The sequence below is a fragment of the Chamaea fasciata genome, unplaced genomic scaffold, assembly GCF_029207755.1.
Source record: "Chamaea fasciata isolate MVZ Bird 193981 ecotype frontalis unplaced genomic scaffold, bChaFas1.0.hap1 SCAF_6, whole genome shotgun sequence".
In the NCBI taxonomy this organism is placed as follows: domain Eukaryota; kingdom Metazoa; phylum Chordata; class Aves; order Passeriformes; family Sylviidae; genus Chamaea; species Chamaea fasciata.
In genome coordinates, this window is record NW_027094091.1 from 43,302,541 (window position 1) to 43,324,702 (window position 22,162).

General features: G+C 39.1%; 1 protein-coding gene across 3 annotated transcripts in view; it reads left to right on the forward strand.

Moving 5' to 3' along the window:
- FBXW7 (F-box and WD repeat domain containing 7) overlaps nucleotides 1-19,951 on the forward strand; it is a 176,732-nt gene extending 156,781 nt beyond the window's left edge. For 2 of the 3 annotated variants that reach the window (XM_066186141.1, XM_066186140.1), the window contains 7 exons: nucleotides 4,184-4,307; nucleotides 6,163-6,299; nucleotides 7,927-8,040; nucleotides 11,141-11,322; nucleotides 12,359-12,584; nucleotides 16,639-16,849; nucleotides 17,898-19,951. In XM_066186141.1, coding sequence (XP_066042238.1) covers nucleotides 4,184-4,307; nucleotides 6,163-6,299; nucleotides 7,927-8,040; nucleotides 11,141-11,322; nucleotides 12,359-12,584; nucleotides 16,639-16,849; nucleotides 17,898-18,166 — 1,263 coding nt within the window. In that variant the 3' untranslated portion in view covers nucleotides 18,167-19,951. Of the gene's footprint in view, nucleotides 1-4,183; nucleotides 4,308-6,162; nucleotides 6,300-7,926; nucleotides 8,041-11,140; nucleotides 11,323-12,358; nucleotides 12,585-16,638; nucleotides 16,850-17,897 lie in introns of those variants that run through there. The other variant, XM_066186142.1, reaches the window with a different exon arrangement.
- The last annotated feature ends 2,211 nt before the right edge of the window (nucleotides 19,952-22,162 follow it).

Below are 22,162 nucleotides of genomic sequence, written 5' to 3' on the forward strand. Positions count from 1 at the left end.
TTGGAACACTGCCATAAAATGGCTACTGTAATTCCAGGTTGACATCTCTCTATCTCTTGATAGCATTTAGATACTTGGAAATACAGATGACCCCTTTAAACAAAATCCCAATAGCTCTAAAAATATCTCTGTATCTTAACTGGACCAATTATGGGTTTTTTTGGGGAACTAATTCTGTTAGGGCACACACACAAATCTCCTCTGGATGTAAGACCTCTCTGCAAATTATTCTGTGAGTGTAAGCATTATTTCTGATGCTGTAAGTGGTGAGGGTTTTGTTAATGTTATTTTTTAATTTATTTTAGACTAATGGAACCCTAAAATCTCTACCAAATAAACAAAAAAGCAGAAACCTAATAAACCCAGAAAAGCACTTCTTACTAAGGATCAAGTGAAACTGTAATTAAGCAGATGCCTTACAGTAAATCCATCACTGAAAATCAGATCATGTTGTATCCAGTTAAAGAGAAACTGAGATTTAGATTTCGGTGTGTATAACTAAATGCTGTCCACACAAGAGTAATTTGTGATGTCATCACAACCAGAACATGAGGGTGGATATGCAAGGTTATAAACCCAGTTTGCTACAGTTATTGAATGTAATTAAAATGTGTTTTAGTTGACTTATAAATAGTACTTCTCACCTTGATTGATTTTAGGGAGTTAGGTCTCAGTTCCCAACACTTTGCAAAGCAAGTTCTTTTCATTCATTCTGGTGTTTGTATTTGGTTGCTATGTTTGACATGGTTTTATTACCTGAAGACTGTTTCATGTCTCTATTCTTTGATACTGTTTTCTGGCATGTATCCTATTTTTGAATACTTGCATCTGCAAAACCCTTCTTTCCTTTACTACGCTGTCGTATCTTCACAAGTCTGGATGTGTCACAGCCTTGCCTCGCTGGCTGGCATTTGTAAGGGTTGGAATCAATTTATGCAGCAAGTATTAACATAGTACACAGGACACGAGATTAGTATTTAGAGAAGTCATTCCTGCAGCAGGGAGTGGGAAGGACACTGGGGGAGGGGAAGCATTCAGCAGCACCTCTGCATGGTTGCCGTGTTTCTGGAGAAGCTGCCCAAAGCATCAGAGGCAGAGAAAGGGAACACAAGACTTTATATTTTGAAGACAGAAGATACTTTTCCACTTCTGCATCTATTCAGTCTGGAAATTTAACAGAGAATTGGTAACAGTAACTCAGATATAAGTTCTCTGCATGATTTTGTGGCAGTTCTCATTGAAGTACAACCAGCAATCCAGTTACACTGTAACTAAAGTTCATGTTATAATTTCAATTTTCACAATTTCTTCACAGAAAAGATACAGTACTTAGCAGTAAAACTTCCTCACTGAGGTTTCTTCACTCTTCTGTAAACTACTAATGTTTAATTTGTTTATTTCTTGTGGGTTTCCTGCCTCTTGAAACCAGAATACTGTAATGTGTAGCTTCATGACAGGCTGACTTCACCAGTGAAGTTGGCTTGAATAATTTTTGCTTCCTAACCCCGAGTCACTGTCACCAAAATTAACCAAGTTAAAAAAAGCCACTGAACTGACTCCACCATGTCCTCTGCTGTTCCCTCACCCAGATCTCCTCAGCAGAGCTGTCCCCAGCTGCTGAGTGCTGGCTGCAGTGGGGGGTGACGCTCTGAGCGAGTTGTTGGGGTCAGTAATTCCATGCAGAGGCCTCCCTAGCGAGGCCAGCATCCTGTGCAAACACGCTCCCTTGGGTTGTCGCTCCGCATTAACATCCCCAGTTATCTCCGGTGCTCTTGGATGCAACGCACTGATTTTATTACCAAACCAGAACAGGAAGATGATGTGGACAGGAGGGCTTTGCTTCAAAACCGTTGTCTGCAATGCAAAGTCAGTAACGTAAAAGCCAAATAACCTTGGAAATGTTTGTCTTCCTCCCAAGAAAACAGCAGTCAAACAGTTAATATGAACTACTCTTGTTTTCTTGCTGAGACTTTAGAAATAATTATTCAAATTACTTATTTATGAAAATCAGGTTGAGAAACCAATAGATAAAGTGTTTTGCTGAAATCAGCCATAGACATGTTGGTTCTGCGTGTGTAAGTGAAGAAAAAGGCAAGGGACTGCTTACTATTGGGTATTATTAACACTTCAGCAGAGAGTAGTCCTAAATCCAGTTCAGTCAAAGGTCAGATCTTTGCTACCTGAAATTTTCTTATAACTAGATCCATGAGCTGAGACAAAGGGATGTAATCTTTTATCTACTGCTAATCCTAAAGTCAGCTGTGGGCTGTGTTGACCATTGATGACTATTTAGATAAATGTAGTCTAAAGTAAATGTTACCCATATTTAACCTGGTTTAGAATCAGTTGGCTCATAGGTTTAATTAACACCAGCTTAGCAAATGTCTGTGTCTGTATAGATAGGACAAGTAATATTTAAACAAACTGCTGTCAACCGAGGAACATTCAGCAAAAAATGGAAAGGGTCTGTGTCGTGTTTGAGTTTTGTCACATGCAAGTCTATGTGATGGGTGTTAGGGAAACGGCACTTCTTCAATAATTTCACATGCCAGGAATGAAGACAGAAAGTCTAAAAGGACAAGTACAGTTGTTCCTCCTGTAATAGAGAGCTTTACACCAGATCCCAAATGCTGACTCCCTCAGTAAGGAGAGAAGTTGTTCTTCAGGTTTGTGGCCTGGGGTGCCAGCAGAATCTAACACATCATTTAAGGCACAGGTGCCTCAAATGTGGAGGTCTGTGTGCTCCCCATGAGCTGCAGGTGATGACTTGCAAACAAGGTGTGTGTGCAACCAAAATGCAAACAGTTGTGAAGTGCTGAATTTTTATTTCCTGCTCAGTCACTGGCTTGTCTATACTACTAAAAGTAAATGTTTCTCACAAAATAAAGTCAAAAATCTGCTGAGGTCAACAGCCTGCAGTTATGACTTTCTCAGTAAATTTCAGTCTTTGCTGCTTTGAAGGGCAGATTCTGTTTGTATGTATCTACTCATATCTATCTATCTATCTGTCTATCTATCTCCTAACTTCAGCTAATAATTAAATGGAAAGTCCTAAACAAAATACATGGCAAACAGAAGCAAAAGTGGGTGATCTGATTTCCTTGACAGCTTCTGCATCTTGTTAATTACTGACAAAGACCCCACTGTGTGAGCGTATTAGTAGTTCTCTGCATTAATGTTTATCAATACTGTTCTTTCTGCAGAGTTTTTAGGGACTCTGCATTTCCTGTGACTTTCCTGCATCTTACATTTATTTTCCATGACTAGGGAGCTGCATTGTTGCTGTCAAGGAGAAATGCTGTACTTGGTCATCATGACCCTTAATGATCCTTTTGTTTTGGATTGTGATTTAGGTGCCTCTGTTTAAGGCTTCATGGAGATGTGGGATTTTGGGGGCTTTATCATGGTCGCTATATGGCTTAGCTGAGTCAGGCAAGGTCTAAATTTTTCTCAATAAACTTTAGTTTTGTCACATGGAAAGGCTCATCTTCCATTTATAATCTGGTGCTTATTAGGGTTTGCCCTATGGTTTTGGTAACAAGCTGTACTAAAGTTACATGTCTTGATCCTACTGCATCCCAATCCATAAAGCTCCTTGTAACTCCACCCAGGAGTGTGTTTGAATTCTCATCAGACGATGAGCAATACCTACACTGCCTTTCCTAGGGCTGCAGAGAGGTTTTGAGCTCTGGGGAATGCAGCATTTACTTGTTCTGTATTTGGGCTTTCTGAGTGATGTTACTCATCGCAATGTACATCCCTATTTCCTCACATGGTGAGCACTCTACTTCTTAGTTCAACTCTCAAAATAACTTTTGGTGCAATTGTTAGCTAAAATAACATAGACATAATTACTTTGGTAATAATTCTTATAATGATTCAAAGTAATGTGGCTTACATTTTTATAAAGATGTAATAACTATTTCAGCTGACATTATTTTCTTGCGAATGCAAGAATCATTTTGTGATATGATCTGTAAGGATTTAGTTACTTACTATGATTGTTATATTTCCACATGCCCACAGGAATAAACTGGAGTCTGTTAAGTTTCAGAGGTTGTTTAATAATTTATCATTCCAATTTTCTGGATTTCAGCCCCTGATGTGTGATAGTAAATGGAGTTATTTCACTTTCCTCTTCAAAAGCAGTGCAGAAAATACACTTTCTTCTTATTTTTTACAGCTGGCACTGTATGTGCTGTCATTCCTGGAACCCAGGGACCTTCTGCAGGCAGCCCAGACATGTCGTTACTGGAGAATTCTGGCTGAAGATAATCTTCTCTGGAGAGAGAAATGCAAAGAGGAGGGTAAGGCTGAGCAGAATGATGAATGTAATGGTCGAAGTGTTGCCACCATAAAAAGTGCAGTTCATTTACATAATAAGCTTAAAGTTTTACGAAGGCAATTCGTGTGACTTTAGATTTAGTGCTAGTTATGCTTTGAGCTACATGGTATGTATCTGTGTTGAAAGCAGGAAATAGAAATAATCCATGGAGTGCTAGAGTTTAGGCTTGAATATGTTATTTATAAAGTATACCAGTTGCATGTTTTTAGAATACAGTTGGGTTTACTTTTTGAGGAATATGTTTATTCAAAATGCAGCCAAAAGAAATAACAGCTGAGGTGTAAAAATGATAGGAGTATAGCCTGGCAGTTTGCAGCATGGAGGAAAAACTCTTTCAGTGGTTGGTAGAAGGGCTGCTGTAATTTCACGTCACTTTAGGGTAATTAAAGGCAGAGATGGCACATGGTAGTGGAAGAAAGTGCTGAAAGATTTGCTTGTAGAGGGACACACAGTCTATTAGCCACATGGATTTTATCCTGTTCATGCCAGTTCAAGAAGATACAGTGTTCCAGCACTGATATGAATGGGCAAAAAAGGCTCCCATGAAAGTAGCCATGTATTTTTGCACATGGAGAATGTAAGCTTTTATTTTTAAGGAAAATTACAGGAACAAGGAATCTGTTTGGGCTGGGGCGAGTAGAACAGCACATAGATGTGATCCCAGAGCAGTCTCATCTTGGACAAAGGACCCTGTCCAGACTGCCTGGGAGTATGGAGACAAGGGCTTGTGAGGTGTTGATGCAAAGGCTTCAAAAGACATAACAATGTCAATTGTAGCTGGCTATTTGTGAGTGCCCCTAAACTAATCTGTTTTCTTTTGTGATGGAAAGCAGGTGTCTGACCTCTAAAAGATTCTCCTCTGAGAAATTTCAGTGAAAATGCATTAAAAGGACAGAGTGAGAAAAAAGGAGAATGTTGAGAAGGGAATGAGCTTACGTTTGTGAGCTTACACGTAGGAATAAATACATCCAGGCAGGAGACCACAGGCAAGGCAAGCAGGCCTGTATTGCAGCCTGCTTAGCTTCAGTGAGCTGCTCAGTAACATGAAGGAGCCCTTAATTCAAGATTGCAGGCAGAGATGAGGCTAAAGGCAGAAGAGTGAAATCCACGTACTGGCAAGAGACAAGACTCCTGCCAGTAATGAAATGCAGTGGAGAGAAGAGCTGCATAGAAAAGAGAGCAGGGTGAGAGAATTGTAAAAAAAGCTGTAGCTGTAGTAGCAAGGCTAAAACAAAGCCCTACTGCTTAAGTGTCAAGACAGAAAGGGCATAGCTATACTTAATTTCCAGCCAAGAGAGGACAATGCCAAAAGCATTCAGCCTTACAGATGAAGTAAGTAATTAAGAGCTCACTAATACCAGGAGTCACAGTGAACTTAAAGGTAATGGAGATGGGTAACCAGAGTGGAGAACCACAGACAGAAAGGCTGACTTCTTGAACTGCTCCAGAATAGGCATATAAGTGGTTAAGGAGGTTTTTGGACAATATCCATTTGTAAAAGGCAATATTCTGCTGCATTGCCTCAGAAAGGGGGATGCAAACCCAAGTAGGAGGTTGCCAGCAAGGAATGATGAACTAGAACATTTTCAGTCGTGATTATGGTAATGATTATGCTGAACTGACAAGGACAGACAGAGTATAAATCTCTGAGGAGCAGGGTGGTGTCACTGACAGACAAATGCTGGCATGCTGGAGGTTGTTACATTTCTGCCATATTTTAATGTCAGGGGTCACAGTAAAGGTTTGGGAGGGAAGATGTTTTCTGTGGGGTGGCCTCATCTCTTCCCCTCCCCTCCTTTTTCTAAATTCCATTTTAGGGATTGATGAACCATTACATATCAAGAGGAGGAAAGTAATAAAGCCAGGCTTTATACACAGTCCGTGGAAAAGCGCCTACATCAGGCAGCACAGGATTGATACCAACTGGCGGCGAGGAGAACTGAAATCGCCCAAGGTGAGGTTCTGAGCTCTGTGCACGGGGCCGTGAACAAAGCACCATCAGCTCGTGGCTCGGGTTCTTTCCTTGGGACAAACAAGACTATCCATGCACAAAAAGCAGTGAATTGCTACAGAAAAAAATAATTCGTCTTTTAGCTTTCCCTGGCTTTAAGTTATATTCTGGCCACCATTTTGGCAATGTGTTAATGCTTCTTATTGTGGAATCCTTTCACTGCTCTTCCGGGAATTTCTGTACAATTTTGTGAATTCTTATAAATATGCCAGTCTCTTTGAGACAGGTAATGATGGATTGAAAATACTTATATTTAAACAGACAATGTAAGTGTATATGTATGCTTTGGTAGAGCTGGGTCATGTTGTAACATAAAAATACTCCACAACTGTTCTGTGATCAATTCATGCTTTATTTTTAAAAATATATTCTTCTAAATTGAGCAGCACAAGACAATAATTTCATTCTGTCTTAAGATTCTTGTGGGGTTTTCTAAATGTTAAAATTATTTTAATGACATTGATATTTAACATTACATCCTTTCCAATATGAAGATACGAAGCAATATTTCAAACCTTTTGTTAATGAAATAGCAACTCTCTACTCAAACCTGATAATGACTAAGCAGCTAGAAATGTGAAGAAAACCCCTCTTCATTAAGGTTTTAAGGCAATTTACCTGTTTTCTTAATTAAAAACAGCCAAATAAAATAAGGACAGAAGAATTCCCATGGAAGACCTATGGCTGCATCCTGCTGTTTATTTGGCCGTGACTTATGTACATCTCTGGCAACGGTTCTGTATTTCTTGCCTTGATATGCCACATCAAGTTATCTTGGAATTATTATTAAAATTACAGCCTCTGGCATTATCCAAATGCCATTTCATTTCAGTGAACATCTTGAAAAATGTTTGGATATCTTAAATGTATTCTAGTATGGATTCTACTAAGGATTTTTTTGGTTTTTTGCTGTATTGTAATAAGATATACAGAATTACAGTTTTTCCAAAATCAAGCATTGAAAATCCCACCTCTATAAAGCAACATTCCAGTCCACATTCCCAGCACATGAAATTGTTGCTTTTTTGTTTGTATTTAATTGAGTTGATGGTTTTCTAGTTTTTGACTTTGGTGCTGCCTGGCATTTAACACAATGCAGTGCTTGGCTGGTAAGGGGAAAAAATAGATGTAGACAGCCTTGACCACGGAAATACAAATACTCAGCAAATGATCAGCCCATCCTTTTAATTCAAGATTGAAACTAAAGGTAGCAGTAACTCAGCTTTAAAATGAAGAGATGGAATAACTGCAGCGGAATAGAGCAGTGTCCAGTTACTAATTCAGCCCACTTTTGTTAGTAATTTTTCCTGGTACTTTTAGGAGGCTTGCAGTAACTGTGGTGTGCCTGCTAAGCAATGCAGCATCACTCCATGGAAAGAGGGAAACACCTTCTTTGGTCCCAGCTGGCGGTAAATTAGACTTGACACACGGGATTAAAGGGGCCTTATTATTACTGAAGCAACTCTAGCATTTTGTAATTTATGAATCAGAAGAGCACTTTGTTTCTCCTGCTTCTCTCTAATCTCCTGCATTAAACTGTGACCCTTGCTTTTGTGTTCTTGGTTGCCAGGTGCTCAAGGGCCACGATGACCATGTGATCACGTGCCTGCAGTTCTGCGGGAACCGCATAGTGAGCGGCTCCGACGACAACACGCTCAAAGTGTGGTCAGCAGTGACAGGCAAGGTAAGCTGGCTGCTCTGCTGGATTCCTTGGGAAATGAGCCACAGGTAGAGCAGGGGCACAGCAAAAATGCTGCTGTGCCAGCAGACCTCACTGCAGGGTGGCCTTCGGTGCCTCTGGGGCAGGAATTGGAAGATGTACCAGATAAATATGCAGGTTGCCTTTTCCCACACAGAAACTCCTCCAGTTCAAAAAAGTCACCTTGATGTGAAATTGCAATGCTGCTCATGTTACCAGTGGTATATATCCTTGTTCTCTTGGCAATTCTGCTATTCTTGTGGAGTCGTTTGTGACATGGATTTTAAAGAATTTGGACAGAAACATTTTCTTTATCTTCCTTAAAGCTTAACTTAGACTGCATTTACCCCTCTGGATCTCCTTTTCTCACTTGTCTTCTAGCATTCTTTCTATTGTTTTCAAGTTTTTGCAATGGAGTGTTCACCTTACTGGCTCAGATTTCAAATACAGAGTTTGTTTTTCTTTCCAAGCTACTATATTGCTGAGCCATGAAAAAAAAAATTAACTTGCTTTAGGTTTAAATATTTCCTATTAAATTAGATCCAGCTCAGGCAGGAATTTAATAAGCTTCAATAATTTAATTCTGGCTTAGAGGAGCAAAACAATATGTGCAATCAAAAAGACAGTACTGAGCATTTCAGTCATGTTAGAACATCACAGCTACTCAGCCCACAGGGTTTTTTTTTGGGTTTTTTTTTTTTTGAGGTGACTGACCAACCAAGGATGTAGAAAAGGCCTTGGGGAAACAGTACTTTTTCCTTTTAGACTGGTATTGTGTGCACTTAGCTTGGTTTTAATGGTATCGATAACAACAGGACAGCTGCTGAGGATAACATGTTTAAGATGTAAAAGCTATCCACTTCATAATGTGGAAGCTGAATATATTCAGCGTTTGTCATTGCATGCCCAGAAGATCCTTGAAGGGATAGTTAATCCTACTGTGGGTAAGAATAAAATTAAGAGCCATAGGCAGCTTCACCCTGCTGCTGTTGGCTTCCCTACAAAAAACTGTCTAATGAAGGATCCCATAATGAAATTTGCAACTATTTTAATTGAAAAGGGCAACCTAAGCACAAATGAAAAATACTTTCTTTGTGCATACCACACTCCCAAAAGCAAAATGTTCCCTTAAATATATCAAATTAAGCATAGTGGCATGACTTAACAATTACTGTTCAGTAATTTTTTGGAAGTAATTGCAAAATCTAGTGTGGCCATTTACCCCAAACCTTTAGGAGAGCCAGAAATTGTGTCTGAAAGATGGAAGCATGCTGTATCAGCCCTCATGCTTACTGATGCTGAAGAATAAATAAAATAAAGAAACCCTAAAGGTCGGTTTGTGCAAATGAACATGACTAAATAATTCCCTTGACAGATGTAAGCCCAAAATAAGGATTCTGTCTTCTTACTGCTTTAACAGGATGATTTTTTAGAATATGAGCACATTGGATGAAATAAGAAAAAAAGAGAACTGTAGAAATGAGCATCAGCTATGAAGTGAAAAAGATGGATTTGATAGCCAAGTAGTAAGCCAGGAGCCAGTAATTGCAGAAGACCGGTTAAAAAATTGTTAAAGAACAGGAAATCTATGTACAACAAAAAAGCAAACCATTTTCAAGGATGCTAGAATGAACAGGATATTAACAGCAGGAATTACTATACTGTCACTGATGCAGAAAAAATACTTTGGAAGAAAATTCATGTGATGGAAATTCAGCATGCAGTGATAATAGAACATTTCAGCAGAAACTCATGCTAACTACCAGAGTTACGGTTTTTCTTATTAGAGTTGATCCAGATAATCTGTATTTGATTTTATTTTTTTTTTTCCTAAAGTAACCTTTGGCTTAAAATTAGTGCATTTTCAAAAGGTGTGATCACAAGGAGAAGATCCAGGACAGGACAGTTAGAAAGCCAAAATGCGGCAATGTTTAAATGGAGTAAACCAAAAGACTTGGTGTTTAGGATACACTATCTCAGATAAAAAAAATACTGGACTGCATCAAAAGGAGTCAGCTAACAGTTAAAGGAAGGCCACGGCAATTAATGCCACTTAGCATTAGATTACAGAAAAAGAGATCCTCAAACTGCCTTGACCTCTTTTCTCGTGCAGTTACAGGTTTGACTGATAAAAATAATTGTGCAGAAGTAGATGGCTGGGTGCACTGAAAGACTCTATCCCCACGACAGAACTGAAGAAAATAGAATAAAGGAAAAATCAACATGGCACATATTTAAATGGGTTAGAAAATGGGTAATTATAGAGATCATGTTGTTAAAGTAAATGCAGAATCTTCATGGAGTATCTTTCTAGAGGAGTCTTGCAAGGATCTTTCGTTGTCTGTGCTAATTAGCATTTATTGCTGCCTGGTGGGAAAGCATATATAGTCATTACTTGTAGGGAAAACAGGCTGGGAGACAGAGACAAGCCATTGTTCTGGGCCGACAGGGGTTTTATAGAAGGAGGTGTGAGCAAACACTGTCTGTACATGGTGAGAAATCATGTCATACATTTGGGATCAGAGAAGGGAGGCTGTGCTTATGTAGTGTGGGATTTTCTCCTGGGCAACAGTAAAGTCTGAAAAAGGTCTGAAACATGGTTTTGCAGGAGTGATGCTATAGCTGTGGTTTACAGAGTGTGGTGTTTCTTAGATAAACAAACAGAAAAATGCAACAAAAATATATGGTTTATAGATTGGTGGTAAAACGACCAAGTGTGTGCTCTCTCTGCTTCTAACACTCTTCAAAAAGCTATTGGAAATCCTGCAGTGACTCAGAAAAATGCCAGGAAAATGACTCAAGGCTGCAAAACATGTCCTTGCATTGAGAAATTTGGAACGACAGCTTAGTTTGTCAAGGGAAAGATTACAAGAAAAATTCCTTGTAGTTGAAGTACCAACAATTGGGAGAGAAATTTGATGAGTATTTTTTTAAAAAGGGGAATTTTTTTTTTCAATCAGAAAGAAGTCACCAGGGGTCTTCTGGCTCTTGCTGTAAGGGCCGACTCTTACCTCGAGATTGCTTTTTCTTAAAGTTTCCATTCCCCTGTGTCAAAAGGGTAACTAAGGAAAATGTTTCTTTTCAGTGTTTGAGAACACTGGTTGGGCACACAGGCGGAGTGTGGTCATCACAGATGAGGGACAATATCATCATCAGTGGCTCTACAGACAGAACATTGAAAGTCTGGAATGCTGAGACCGGGGAATGCATCCACACCTTGTACGGACACACCTCCACCGTGCGCTGCATGCATCTCCATGAGAAAAGGTGAGGCTTTGTGCAGAGCTGCAGCCACAGCCTGGCCTGGCATTTATACACTTGTGCTCACAGAATGTGCTCATGAAACTTGGCGACCTCATCCAGCACTGAGTGAAACACAAACCAGGCAAAACATAAACCGACACAAGGGAGGAGATGATTAATAGGAGCAGAAGCATAAGAATACGAAATGAAGAACTGAAACTTGAGTCATGTACTTCAAAAAGTCACAGTCTGCGTTAGTTCAAAGCTAATTCTTTGTTACACCATGATCCAGTCTCCCACACTGAATAATTTCTTCTTTTGTCAGTGTTACAGACTTTTACTCATTTTACCAAATAACCTTATAAGTATTGTCACTGCAGTATTTTATTTAAATTTTAACTGATTATAACGTAATTTTTGCAATAGTAAACCATATCTTTATTCAACAAACGTTTGCAGAGCTCTGTTACTTGGCTGTGGTATGGAGCTGTTGACAGAGATTGTTGGTTGCATTTCTTTTTTGAAGAATGATGAGGGTTTTCTATATAAATTCCATTAATGTTCATTCCATCTAATTTCTGTTACTGCCTAAAAAACCTTATAGAAGTATAAACTGAAAAAAAAATCAAGCAGCATAACTTATTTTACTAGAAGTGAAATTTCTAAAGATCTTTATTTGTTATAATTAGTCAACTCAGTTATTAAAACAGAATGCCTGTAGCACTGGCTGGAGCTCACTGTGTTCATAATCTTTCATAGGTAGATAGAACAGTCCACAGAATTTCTCATGGCATTGTTTTGCTGTTCAGGAGTGAAGTGCCTTTTAAAATACTGATTGCTAATTATATCAGATAGACAGATCTGAGGAGGTGAGTAGAGCGAGGAAGAGCACTCCAGTCATTTGAGACCCCATGAAAATGTCACACCAAGCCAGAACTTCAGTGGCTGGTGCACCAACTCTATCTAATGTCCCAATTTAAAACCCAGAAGGCCAAGTTTGACTGTTGCAGTAATTCCATGTGCAGTGCTGAGTACAGGAGGGGTTTTCTCGTTGCTGCAGGGTGGTCAGTGGGTCTCGGGATGCTACGCTGCGAGTCTGGGACATAGAGACGGGCCAGTGCTTGCACGTTCTGATGGGCCACGTCGCTGCAGTTCGGTGCGTTCAATATGATGGCAGAAGGGTTGTAAGTGGTGCATATGATTTTATGGTCAAAGTGTGGGATCCAGAGACAGAGACCTGTCTGCACACACTGCAAGGGCATACTAACAGAGTCTACTCGTTACAGGTATGTGATTTTTATCTGCTGCTTTAGTTTCCTTAAGTAACATTTAAAGTCAGTTTATTTCATCTTGTTTATTAAGTTGTGGGTACCTAGTACAGAATTATAGACCACAGGAATACAGAGGCGTCTGTGATAAACCCCTCTTTCATTTTGTTACACTGGTTATATGTTGTCTTAATTTAGAAACTGAATTTTTTTTTAGAGTAGCATTTTTTTAAAGGACCCAGTACAATAAAGCCCAAATCTCTATACCAATAAGTTATATTGTTTTGTGGATTGATGGGTTGTTTGGTTGAGATTTTTTTTTTTCCAAATCTTGCATGTGCTTTGGAGCTATGTTTTTGCTTTCCTCAAGAAATTCCACACTTACTGTTTTAAATAAATCAGAGGATATAGCAATTGACAATGTGCCAAAAACCCTATTGGATTAATGTTCTGATTTATGGAGATCTGTTTATCCTCATTTTCTGGTCCCATCTTCCAATTCTAAACTATAATTCACAGTAAGGCTGAACCTAAAATTTTAATGATCCTATGTAAATCTCTAGCCTTCTACTTCCTCTTCTCCGAGTACAGGCCAGATGTACAAGTGTGAGGCATTTCAGCAGCAACATGTTAATGTAGGTGCAGGTTATTATGGTGCTGCTTTGTGGCATCTCTCTATTGCCCACCAGTTACCCACAAAGCTGGCAAAGATACACACAGACCTCATGTCTTGGGCCTTCTTACCTTTACTAACCCAAAACATTATTTTGTTCATTCATAGAGTCAAAGCATCACTTCCAGGCACTGAAAGGCAAAAGAAATTAATTTCATGCTTGTGCCTGTTCACACCACAATCTGGCAGGACTTGAAAAAGAAATCAACAAAGACAGTTCAGAATTGGGAAATGGCATTCAGCATGTAACTGCTGTGGTTTGTGACTCAGAAAGTGAAGCTCAGTGCTAGAGACATTTTTCATAAAGTATTTTGTATCTCCCCATAATACATAAAACATGAGTAAAGTTCCTAATTGGTTTCCTTTCCCAAAAACATGTAGCAACATTTATCAAAAACTCCACCCTTCTCTTACATTCATATGCTGAGGAGTGTTTTCTAGACAAGCAGCAAGCAAGTTAAAAATGCTGTACTACCTACCTACCTACCTACCTACCTCTCAAAAATGTTCTGAGGATTTCTTTCATGTGGGGCAGTTTGGGAACAGATGTTATTCTAACTTCTCTTCACCACTGCCTCCTGTTTTGGCTTACGAATATTTATGTCTTGCTCTGATACTCTGGTAATAATGGATCAAAAAACTGGGTTGTGTTACACATCGATATGTTCTGAAACAAATGGGAAAGGGGGGGGGGGGGGGTGGGGAGGGCAAGCTGGAGGCCACAGGTGCTTACAGGTTTGGAACAGAAAGATTCTTTAAAATTGCCTGGTGGCTCCTGCCCTTCAGCCTGAAGTAGCCCTAAACAGCAGAATTCCCATAAATAGAACAAGCAGATGGAATAAGCCTGTTCTCCATGGCAGGTTCTATCTCGGTATTTCCCCATGTGTAGACCTAGTATTTTCCAGAGATCCTTATGCAGCAGTTGAGGACCACTAACTGTGCTGAGTTTTCTTACTCTTTTATTACCTGCCTTCACAGTAACCCACAGATTCTCAAGGTTCATGGATAACTCACTGATCCAAACCATTGTTTGTTTTACTGCAGCACCATCCATTCTTCTTGATGTCCAGCCTTAAACCTTTCTTTCTGAATACCTTATGAACAGGGAATATAATTAGTTTGTGGGAAAGGGGGAAAGGAATTCAAAATTTGTTACATCAATCAGGTTTAGTTCTTTTTAGGATAAAAAAGTATTCTCTAGTGTTTCCAAGTCTGTTGGGCTACTTGGAACTCCTTGTCTTTTTATCTGAAGTCAGATTATTTCCCATCCTCTTTTGAAAGCAGGGGACCCAAAACAGGGTCCAGTCAAAGTCTTATCAATGCTTGCTAGAAGTGAAAAGTGATTTTTTTATGCCTTCCATTCAGATACCAGAGGGTCTTTTTTAGTGTATTTTCACCAGAAATGCAGTGCATACAGCAGATAAGCAGTCTGTGTGCCAGTCACTCTCCATTCTTTTGAATCTAGGTGCCATGCCCAACCATGTCTGACTGCAGAGATCTAAGATACTCATTTTCTGTGGGTCTTATAAGAAGCAGCAGCCCCAGATAGTTGAGTTCCCTTAACTGGGTTTGTTCCTTGCCTTATCAGGTACCTGTCAGTCCACATGGACAAGTAGTGTCAGATTGCCTTAAATATAACCAAGATTCCTGTCCAGCCTCCCTTCTCTGAGGCTGCAGCTGTACCTTCATTCATTCCCTGCCAAGTTCACATCTTCACACTTTGCACTTGACTTCTACACACTTCGCCTTTGGTCAGTTCTACTGTTTCAAATGTTACTCAAATCCTAATGAAAATAGTAAATGCCAGACCTTTCTGAAATCCTTCTGGTATCTAACAGTACTCTGGGCAAAGTAATAGCATCCCTGCCTCAAATTTGTCTCCCTCCTTGTAAAAATACAACCAAGACATTTGCTGTTTCACATGACTTTTTACTCCATCACGGGAAAAAATCATATTGGTTAAGATAGTTTTCCCACAAATCTGTGTTTGCTGCTACTTACCACATTACTAAGAGCTTAAAAGTTCCTTGTGGAAATTGAAGTTAGGCTGATTGATCCATAATTCCCCTATCCCATCATCTCCTTCAATAAATGAAGGAATTGTATTTGCCATCTGAAACTTGTCTGTCTTCCATGGGTTCTCAAAGATAGCAGCAGATGTCTCTGAGACTGTCTTAAAACAATTTGCCTTATGTGATTTTTGTTCCCCCATTCTAGCAAAAGCTTGTACTCATTTGTCATTGGCATTAGTGCTGTGAGCCTACGCTCACATGGCCGAGGAGCGAGACCAAAAGAAGTTAAATAGCTGGCTTCAATCAGTGTTTCCTTCCCACTGAGGATAAATGAGGGGTTTTTGGCCTTCCTCTTGGTGTGGTTGGTTGGGGTTTTTTTGTTCGTTTGTTTTTTGTTTGGTTATGTTTTTGGTTGGGACTTTTTTTATACAATAGTGAAATGGTTCTTGCTAGTTTTATCTTGTGTTGTGCCCTGCCTTTCTGGTTTTGTCCCAGTGTGTTCTTTTATACGCATCTATTGATCTAGTTTCTACTTTTTGTACAATTCCTTGCGGTTTAGCCAAGTGGGTCTCAGTAATTTACAATACTTCCTATCTTTCTTTCACACAGGATAGTTTGTGTCTTTAAGAATGTGCCAACTGTCCCGAACTCTTCTTCCCCTCAGAGAATAGATACATAAAATCCTCACGGGAAGGAAGTCACAGGTTTTTTAAGTATTCCTTCTTAAAACCCACTGGTTTTATTCTACTGCTTTTTCCCTTTTTTGAGAGTTCTGGACTCTTATGTCACTGTCACTATAGCTCAAATTATTTTCCACCATTTTGTTCTCTACGTGGTCAGTCCTCTTGGTCAAAAGAATCTCCTATCTTAGCCTGTATGCTTTCCTTTTTACTGTATACAATTAGGGTTACAAAATAGCTAAATTCCGCATTTTTCAATTACATTTCCTTCCATTTCTTATGTTGTGACTTTTGTGTAGATGATTCTGGAATAATGTTGTCATTCTCCTGCTTTAAGCCCCTCTGACTTGGAAAAAGGCAAGATTGGCTTTTTAACATCTCCTTTAGAAAAAGTACTTTTGCACACTGCAGGGTAGTCAGTATCTGCTGTGTTTAAAGGAGATGTATTGCATTTCAAAGACCAGTGGCTCAGAGTCTCTTTTCAAACCATGTTCCTCAAGAGCCCACGTGTCTTCAACAGAAAATTGCGCTGACCATTAAGCACCTGCTGTAGTATCAGATGTGGCCATCTCTGCTGAGTTCTTACTTTGTACTGCAGTTTCTGAGTCTATATAATATCTAACCTTGCATTTAGTGAATTAAATTCTTAATAGCCTTCTTTGTAAGTCCTAATATAATTGTTTGTAATAGATTTACCTTTCTTGTAGTTTGATGGTATCCATGTGGTGAGTGGATCTCTTGACACTTCCATCCGAGTTTGGGATGTGGAGACAGGCAACTGCATTCACACTCTAACAGGCCATCAGTCACTCACAAGTGGAATGGAACTCAAGGACAATATACTTGTGTCTGGGAATGCTGATTCTACAGTCAAAATCTGGGACATTAAAACAGGACAATGTTTACAGACATTGCAAGGTAAGTTTAAACTACCTGCATGTAAATCAAGCAGCCTACAGTGATCTGTGCTGCAGATTCTACATAAAAAACTTGAAAATAATTACGTACAAAGAAACAAGCACTGACCACTTAAACCTTAAATATTTTTCTGATGACAGCTGTATGATCTTTTTCTGAACTAGAAGAACAAAATGTATTTAATCTAATCTATTCAAATCACTTGCCTATTATGAAAGGCAGATGGTCTGGACTGATAGCAATTTGCTATGGGTATATTATCCTAATAAGCCACAGAAATATGTAGGAAATTACATCTCAAAATAGACAGTCAATGTATTTATTTAGGGGTCACTTGAATGTTTCAAAGCCTACAGTTTAATTGGATCAGGAGGCAAAGTACACTGTCTGTTGCAATAAATCAGGAGATGCAAGTGGAAGATACTTTCTTTATTTCAGTAAGAAGAAAGATCTTTTTTTTTCTCCATGTTGACAGTTGCCACTCCGGCATCATGCGCGCAAACATATGGTTGTGTTTCTCCCCACAAAAAAGGTCTTCTATCATTCTCATATATCATATGCAGCAGTGCTGGCTGGAGCAGAAAATTAAATTTCCCTGTAAAGCAAACTGCTGCCTTAACATATACATTTATATGTCTGCATAAAACTGTCGGTATTTACTGATGGAGTAATCTCATAATAACACTTCAAAGGGACTTGGAGACAAACTCTTACAGCGGTCACCTCATTGTGGATGGTTAAGTTAATTTTCATGAATGCCTAAGTGCACATTTGCCCAACTGCTGATACACAGAACAACGAGATCACTGAAACAAAGAAGAAAATACTGGGGAATTTTTTTAGACATGCCTTCACTTTCTGAAAGCATGGCAAGGCTTCTGTACCTTTTAATGTCCAAACCCAGGAGCTGTACCAGATAGTTCTCTAATAGTTCTACTAGATGGAAAGAGCTGTATGCAAATAGCGAGGTGTTTATTCTAGATGCAGCACTGGCTGACATTGCTTTCTAATTAATTACAAACAGAAATGTTTTTGTTTACTCTTACAGGTCCCAACAAGCATCAGAGTGCTGTGACCTGTTTACAGTTCAACAAGAACTTTGTAATTACCAGCTCAGATGATGGGACTGTAAAACTTTGGGACTTGAAAACGGGTGAATTTATCCGAAATCTAGTCACATTGGAGAGCGGGGGAAGCGGAGGCGTCGTGTGGCGAATCAGAGCTTCTAACACAAAGCTGGTGTGTGCAGTTGGGAGCCGCAACGGGACTGAGGAAACAAAGCTGCTGGTGTTGGACTTTGACGTCGATATGAAGTGAAGGGCAGAAAGATGAATTTGTCCAAACGTGTAGACGATGTTCTCCTTTCCCTCCCCCCTGAAAAAAAAAGAAAAAAGAAAAAAAAGAAAAAGGAAAAAAATCCCTTGTCCTTGGTGGTGCAGGATGTTGCCTTGGGGCAACAGATCCTAAAGACCTACAGACTACGAAGGAGAATACAAAGATGACAAACTATAACTGACAAGAGAGGCTTTTGCTGTCTCGTCACATAAAAAGGCTACACTTTTGACCGGGGCAGCTTTGCAAAAATCCAACTTTAGAAACGAAACCAGGTGCAATTAATTTCTTTACTTTCCTCCAAATGCTCCTTGAGCAATTTGGAGTGAAAAAAAAAAATGTTACAGTTCTTGTTAACAAGTTATTTTACCACAAAGATCTTGAAATAAGCTGCACAGGCGAGCCTGCTCGTGCACCCCTGGGTCACCCTGGGTCCCGGCAGCCCCTCCGAGCAACGCGCTGTCCCTTAGCCCCGCTCCGAGCAGGGGGTTGGACTGGACTCCCTCCAAGGTCCCTTCCAACCTCCATGAGCAGTCACTGGTTGACTTTCAAAAACAAGAGAGCATCTGCAATGAGAAAACAAACAAAAACAAAGAGTCCATTCCTGGTATGGAAAAGCTAAAATATTACTGTGAATTGTTTTGTACAGTTTTATCAGAGCTTTTTCTTTCTTTTCTTTATTCTTCTTTTTTTTTCTTTTTTTTGCCAACCATTGCCAATGTCAATCACAGTATTAGCCTCTGTTTAATCTATTTACTGTTGCTTCCATCTACACTCTTCAACGCATAAGTTGCTCTGAGGTGGCAAGTTGTCCTGGGTTTTGAGAGTCCTCTGATGGATTTAATTCGCAATGCTGGTGCTAGAAGTAGGTCTTCAATTACGGGATTGTTGTCCCACCCCTGTACTGTATTCCCAGTGGCCAAACTTATTTATGCTGCTAAATGAAAGAAAGAAAAGCAAATTATTTTTTTTTATTTTTTTTTCTGCTGTGACGTTTTAGTCCCAGACTGAATTCCAAATTTGCTCTAGTTTGGTTACAGAAAAAGACTTTTTGCCACTGAAACTTGAGCCAACTGTGCCTCTAAGAGGCTGAGAGTGGAAGAGTTTCAGACAATTAAGAGTGAAGTTTGCCTGCAAATAAAGAATTGAGTGTGTGTGCAAAGCTTATTTTCTTTTTTCTGGGCAAAAATTAAAACACATTCCTTGGAACAAAGCTATTGCAGCCTGTTCTGTGGGGAAATTTTTCTTTGTGAGGGCTGTGGTGAATGGAATGAACATACATTAAAAAAAAAAAAACTGACAAAATTTTTTAAAAATATTATAAAATACAAAAATTAAAATAAAGTTGCTGGTCAGTCTTAGTGTTTTACAGTATTTGAGAAAGAAACAACTGTTACAGTTATTGCTGGGAGGAACTGACAGAGCAAAAACTTACGTTTTTGTAAAGATGTCACATGCAAACAAAATGAGAAAAGAAAGAGTCAAATGGTTTGCCTCATTCTCCAAGAGCCACAACTCAAGCTGAACTGTGAAAGTGGTTTAACACTGTATCCTAGGCGATCTTTTTTCCTCCTTTTTTTTGTTTTTGTTTTTGTTTTATTTATAGTCTGATTTAAAACAATCAGATTCCAGTTGGTTAATTTTAGTTATGTAACAACCTGACATGATGGAGGAAAACAACCTTTAAAGGGATTGTGTCTATGGTTTGATTCACCTAGAAATTTTATTTTCTTATAACTTAAGTGCAATAAAATGTGTTTTTTCATGTTAGTATGTCTTTTTTTTTATTTTTTATTTTCTAGTTGTTAATTTAATATTATGTATCCTGTGAGGGGTAAAGCAGGTCAAGTTGCTCATCTTACCGGTAGATGCTAAAATATGTCTTGGGACTTTTTATATAAGCCTTCCACAAACAGGTGTGTGAGTGTCCTCTCCTTCAGTTGCCATGTAGGACTTGTCACGTGCGTCTGGACAAACGTGCAGGAAAGACATCACTCCTTCCCACGAATAGTGTGTCAGGACCTTGCTCTGGGGGGAGGCAGCTATAAAAAGATGCCAAAGTACGTAAAACTTCTTCCGATAGCATCTCGTTACTGCATCTTAAATTGAAACCTGATGTTCATTATTTATGGATTTCAATCAGTTGATTGCAGTTGACAGCAAAGAATAAATCCATAAATACAACTAAAATCAAAGTTAGGATTGTAGAAGAGCCTGAAATAAAGCTTCAGAACAAATAATAAAATAACATCATCCCAAGTCCAACCCCCATTTTATCAGAGCCCTGTAACCAAGGTAAGTCATCATCCGTCGCAGAAACTTAGCACTTGAGTGTCAGGATCTGTCTCAAATCTCCTTGACCAGAATCACTGTTTTCTTCTGTGTAAGCTTTTCTTTCAGGGCATAGTACTTGCTTGTTTGTGACAGTTTTCCCCTGTAGAAAGCTGTCATTAAAAAACAAAACAGTAGGAAGAGAAAATGCATGGAGGGAAAGGAAAAATATTTATATACTTACACATCTATGACTATGTGCAAACAAAATTTTAATTCCAATCCCTACATTATGCAAAACATGCAATGGTGAAGGATCATGTTTCCATCTGGCCTCTAGAGATTAAAAAGCCATCCGAACTGACTGAGCAGCTCCAAATTGTAAAAATCTGTTCCTTGGGTTGGTGCTTAAGGAAAAAAAAGCTTGCAGCAAGCACTGACTATAAAAGCTGTGATTGCCTCTTATTTATGTAGAAACAATTAAAGAGTTAATCCTTTCCTAAAATGGCAGTGAAAGACTGCCACAACGTTGCACGGCTCTGCTGGGAGTGCAGGCCAGGACTCTGAGCTCCCCAATGGCAGAAGGTGCACCAGTGTGGGCTGAAGTACTTGTGAGAGCGGATGGAAATAGAAGGGTAGAAATATGAATATTTAACGCAGTGAGCCAAGCAATAGCTTTTAAGATTATGTAATTTTCTTCAATGATTTGTAGAAATTGCAACCACATGTTTTCAAAGAGCGAAGGTGCTGGACTGATGGTGCAGGAGGATGAGAGCTTTCTGAGTAACGTTGCGCTGGAGGGCAGGAATACAAATCTGGGTGGAAGAGTGAAATGACAGAAGAGGGAAACTAACAAATCAAAGTGTACAGTTAGTTCAAGTACATTTTAGGCAGCGAATATGACCAGGAGAAAAATGCGCTTAACCAGAATTGAGAAGTTTTCCTGTTGACAGTGTAGTCCCAGCAATATCTAAATGTTCAAATGAATACAGAATAACTTGAACTTGTTAAGCAAACCATATTTTCAGATTCCTTCATCACAGATTTAGGTTCAAATAAACTATTGGCTGCAAAGTCAAGATATGATTGACTGTTACATTAAATACAAAAAACAACAGAGTACTTAAAATATTTTTAGAAAAACTTTTCTCATTCACTAAAACAGCATTACAAAGTTAATTGTGTTAGCACTTTAAAGACTTCTAATTTTGTGAAGTCTGTTTAGGTTTGTAGGAGTTGCTTATGAGCTATCTGAACAACACAGCTCAATAAATGGAAATTTTGTGATTTAAGTGACAGGATTTCAAAGACGGGCCTGTAGTAGACACGTTACATGTAAGAAACTGTTGGAGCAGTTTCTCTTTACACTCCCCCCTTTTGTTGATATACTCACCATAATATAGCTCACAATATAAACTTCTTTGGCAGCACATGCTCCAAGTGAGACTGCTTAGGAAACATCTTCATCCTGTTGTAATTAGATTCTGATTTTAAGGTGGATGGAGTGGGGTTTTTTTTTAATAAAAACATGAAGAATACTTGTATAAGACTATAACATCTTTATTCTCTCAGTACACAGGCACTTCCTGAATCCAGTGGCTTAGTCATCATAGGCTATGTCTATAAAATACTGCAGCTATCCTAGAGAGATAACTGCAGTGGTGTTTCTGGCATTTCTGCTCTCTTCTTTTCATGCTGATTCCCCTTTTT